Raw genomic sequence first — 4,248 nt, 5'->3', positions numbered from 1 at the left:
CGCTTACTGTCAGTGTCTTGCTTACGAAGTAGACCGGCATTTGCGTCTGAGAAAACCTCAGTGTTACGAAATAAATAATTCATATGTAAACAAATAAAATAAAAATAATTGATTACCTTTCCACGGTCCGCGATAAGAACCGAGCTAATAGCTTCTTTTGATGCCGCAAGGTACAGCGTATGCGTTTCTTCTGATACTGGCGCAGTGAGTGTTGGTAATTCAGCAAGTAACTTTTTCATTTCTTGAAAAGCTGATTCTACTTCCTGAGTCCATACGAAGTCTTTTTTCTTTAAACAACTCTTCAAAGTATTGAAGAATGGCAGCTGCCTCTCTGCGGCTTTTGACAGAAACCGCGTAATGACCGCGAGCTTCCCGGTTAGACTCTGCACGTCTTTCTTTGTTCTTGGGGATGGTAAACTATCAATGGCCTCAATCTTTTTAAGATTTGCCTTGATTCCCCACGCCATCACCACATGACCTAGAAACTTGCCTTCCTCTTCTCCAAAACTACATTTGAGCGGGTTAAGCTTCATGTTGATCCTGCGTAAAGATGCAAATGTTTCTAGGATGTCCTCAAGCATTTCTTCTTCGGTGTTACTTTTAATTACTAAATCGTCTACATATGCTTCAAGATTTCTCCCAATTTGGTGCTTGAAGGCTGCGTCAATTACGCGCTGATAGGTAGCTCATGTGTTCTTTAATCAGAAAGGCATCTTAGTATAACAATAAATACCCTGCGGCGTATGAAAAGCAGTTTTGTCCTCATCTTCTGCAGCCATGAGGATTTGGTGATAACCCTTATACACATCCAGAAAACATTTGTATCGAAAACCCGATAATGATTCTACCTTCTAGTCAATCTCCGGGAGAGGGTAATTGTCTTTAGGACACGCTTTGTTAATGTCCTTAAAATCAACGCACATCCGCCAGTTACCATCAGCTTTTTTCACCAACACAGGGTTAGCAACCCATGTCTGGTACCGTACTTCCCGCAGAATATTTGCTCTGACTAGGTTATCAACTTTTGCGCATAACCAATCACTGCGCTCAAGGGCCATGTGCCGCATCTTCTGCCTAATGGGTGTAACTGACGGATTAACATTCAACTTATGTTCCGCAATATCCCGCGGGACCCCCGTCATGTCTGATTCTTTCCATGCGAAAACATCTGTGTTAACGGACAATATACTGTGCAATTTAGCCTTAGTTTCCGCTGACAAGCCTGCGTCGATTTTGATACGGTTGTCCAGATGCAGTCGGTTGGCTATGACTATATTTCTTTTAAGTTGCTCTCCCATGCTGGGAATGCTTATAGGCACAACTGAACCACATAACTCGGTTGTTTGATGTGACGCGATTGTGGCAACTCTGCCCATTGTAGAAAACTTAATCAAGCCATGCACGGCCGATGGTATGATGTTAAAATGCCGTATGAAGTTCCTCCCCAGTAGCGCATTGTAACGCGAAGTCGAACGAACCACATAAAAGTCAACTAACTCGTGCCTGATCAACTCCGGGTTCTTATCATCCGCAAGCTCTACTATTAGCTCTATCCGGCATAGCGGCCATGAGCTTTCCCCAGAGAATCTTGATAGCGTAATATCGGGTTGGCGTAACTGCGCTTTGACTTCTGTGGGAAGAAAACGATAGCAATGCTCATACATAATGTCGACACCGCTTCCGGTGTCAATATGCATACGTTTAATCTGTATTCCGCAACTAGGAATGCGACACTTGATGATAATTGGCTCGTTAACTGTGTCGATTGACATCACAGGAGGGAATGTGATTGGGAGAAGTTCCCAATCCTGGTGGTCATTGTACTTTCTTCGCTGGCTAACTTTCTCCGCGTCGACCATATTAATGGTTAAATCGGCATTTTTAGCTTTATCTGTTTTCTGCCATGCGAAAGTTTTGGTTTTTGAATCTTCTTCTGCAACTTTTCCCTTATCCTTCTTTGGTGGTTTCAAGTGATCTAATTTACCTGCACGCAGTGCTTCCAGTACTCGTTCCATTAAGTTTTTACACCGATTAGTGTCATGACCGTGATCATCATGGAATTCGCAATACTTTGTTTTATCCCGCTTACCAAATTCTGTCCGCGGAGTTGGAACCGCAAAGGTCGCGTATACTGGCTCGATGGCTGATAAGGCTAAAAAGGAACATATATTTCATAGCAATATCCCTCCTAAATAATAGTTTTTCATTTGTAATTGTATTATATTTTCATTGTAATTATTTACATAAATAAGTGCGAAGACAAAAGGCGAAAACGAAGATTTGAAGACACAAACGTCCAAAAAGCTCAAATGTACAAGATACAATCCAAGTGGTTCAATTTATTGATAAGAAACGTCTAAAAATGACAAAAGTACATTAAATTGTACGCAAGGACGTTCGAAAATCCTGAACCGGGACATGAGTCTACTCTCAACGCGCGACGCAACGGTGCAAAAATTACAAGTCAACTATGCACATAAATAAAATATAATATATAAATAATTCTTAAAATTTATATATATATTATATTATTATTTAATAACGTCGACAAGCTAGGAGCCGCCCTGACCAGCCAGACCAGAAACCCGATTTCGCATTAATTACGGAATATTATTAATTATTATTATTATTTAACCCTAATTACTTTATTATTATTATTATTTAGTTTAAGTTTTTAAATTAATTAGTTATAATTAATTATATTTAGTTTTAATATATAAAAAATTAATACTTTTATAAAATATAAAAATAAAAATATAAAAATAATATTTTTTTTATAAAAATAAGTAATTTTATCACTTTTTATAATTTGTATCCTTTTATTTAGTGTAATTGTAATATTTTGTATATTTTTCGTTCGCAATTAGTTTTAAAATTAGTTTTTCCGTAGTTATTTTATATGTATAGATTCTTAGGCTTTGCCGTAAAATCTCTTAAGTGCTTTTTCTTTAGACTAAGATTTAGGTGCTTTAGAATTTTGCGACGCCGTTTTTTATATTTTAGTACCTTTTTAAGTTATTACCATTTGGGATATAGTTTTTCTTTTAAGCTTTAATATTTTTAGACGCAACTTTTAATTCTTAGTTTTTAATTCCTTTTTAAGTTTCGACGCGCTACTTTCTTATTTTTATTTTTCGACGCCTATTATTTTTCGACATTTTTATTTTTCGACCTTTTCCGATGCGATCTTTTTCTTTCTTATTTCTCGACGCTTTAGTTTTTAGGACTTAGAAATTTTCTCTATTTCTTATCTAATATCTCAAACGGAAAGAAAATTTATTTAAGTGGTTAAATTAATGGACGTTGACAATTTTCTGCTTCGTAGTAATAGTTGGATTTGTTAGTGGCTGAGTTGTGAGCTTCCGATTTAAAGGGTTCTGGCTCCCTGCTGCATCTTTTGGCTATTCGAAACGTGGGCAAAAGCAGAAAAGTCTATTAATTGAACAACTTATATAAGTTTTTCTATTTTTATAACTAATAGGATAATTAGTAAATGCACCACATTGTAGCTAAAATTTGGCCATCGCAATAAAATGGAAAATTTTGAAAACAAGGCTATGGAAACTCTTTTTGATATCCAAAATCAATTAAATCAATACTCTCAAACGAGTGTTGATGACAATTCGTTCGGTCAATCTTGGATCACGAATGACGAAACAATAACTGGTTGTGAAATCTGTGGAGATTATCACTCAACATGGGAATGTTATTATTACGCTCCTATGGAAAATTACGCACCCACGGAACCTGAATGGAATGATTACGAAGAATACAATTCAAATTGGGATTATTCCCAAGAATATTTCCAAACTCAACAACCAGTAGACGAGGAAAATTACGTGTCTGAAAATTTATTAGACAATATGAAAATCAAACTCGAAGAACTCGATGCTCAAAATGAACAAATGAGAGAGTTTGTAAATCGGCAAGCTGAAACTCTATCAGATTACACACCTGTTGATCTGAGGAGTATTGTGCAAGAAAATCTCATATCATCGAATTTTGATGAATTCGAGAGCTCCGAAATCACCAACTATCCCGATGATACTTTTATTTAGTTTTACCAATTTCACAACATATCGACACATTAGCCTCTACCGACAAAATCATCGATCCATCAATGAATGAAGAATAAGTAAGGGTGACAAATTGGTACTCTTGGAAAAACGATAACGTTGAAAATTTTACCCCCGAGACCAAAATGGTGAGACCAATAAGTACCATTAATGAAGAAGAATTTGCTTTGAT

At 36.6% G+C, this 4,248-nt stretch overlaps 1 protein-coding gene across 1 annotated transcript; it reads right to left on the bottom strand.

Moving 5' to 3' along the window:
- Window positions 1-851: 851 nt before the first annotated feature.
- Window positions 852-2,015, bottom strand: LOC139864368 (uncharacterized). Its single transcript, XM_071852946.1, has 2 exons — window positions 1,842-2,015; window positions 852-1,706 (listed from the first exon to the last, which is right to left on the bottom strand). The coding sequence occupies exons 1-2, from the start codon at window positions 2,013-2,015 to the stop codon at window positions 852-854; spliced, it is 1,029 nt and encodes a 342-aa protein (XP_071709047.1).
- Between the last annotated feature and the right edge of the window lie 2,233 nt (window positions 2,016-4,248).

The sequence above is a fragment of the Rutidosis leptorrhynchoides genome, chromosome 8 (genome assembly GCF_046630445.1).
Source record: "Rutidosis leptorrhynchoides isolate AG116_Rl617_1_P2 chromosome 8, CSIRO_AGI_Rlap_v1, whole genome shotgun sequence".
Lineage (NCBI taxonomy): Eukaryota > Viridiplantae > Streptophyta > Magnoliopsida > Asterales > Asteraceae > Rutidosis > Rutidosis leptorrhynchoides.
This window is presented reverse-complemented; position numbering and strand designations above follow the sequence as displayed.

Bases quoted from the DNA above. Each gene is read 5' to 3' on its own strand.
- LOC139864368 (XM_071852946.1), bottom strand. From the start codon at position 2,015: ATGGAACGAGTACTGGAAGCACTGCGTGCAGGTAAATTAGATCACTTG. The intron at 1,707-1,841 runs GTTAGCCAGCGA...TGCGGAATACAG, and splicing joins ATATGGTCGACGCGGAGAAA to ATTAAACGTATGCATATTGA.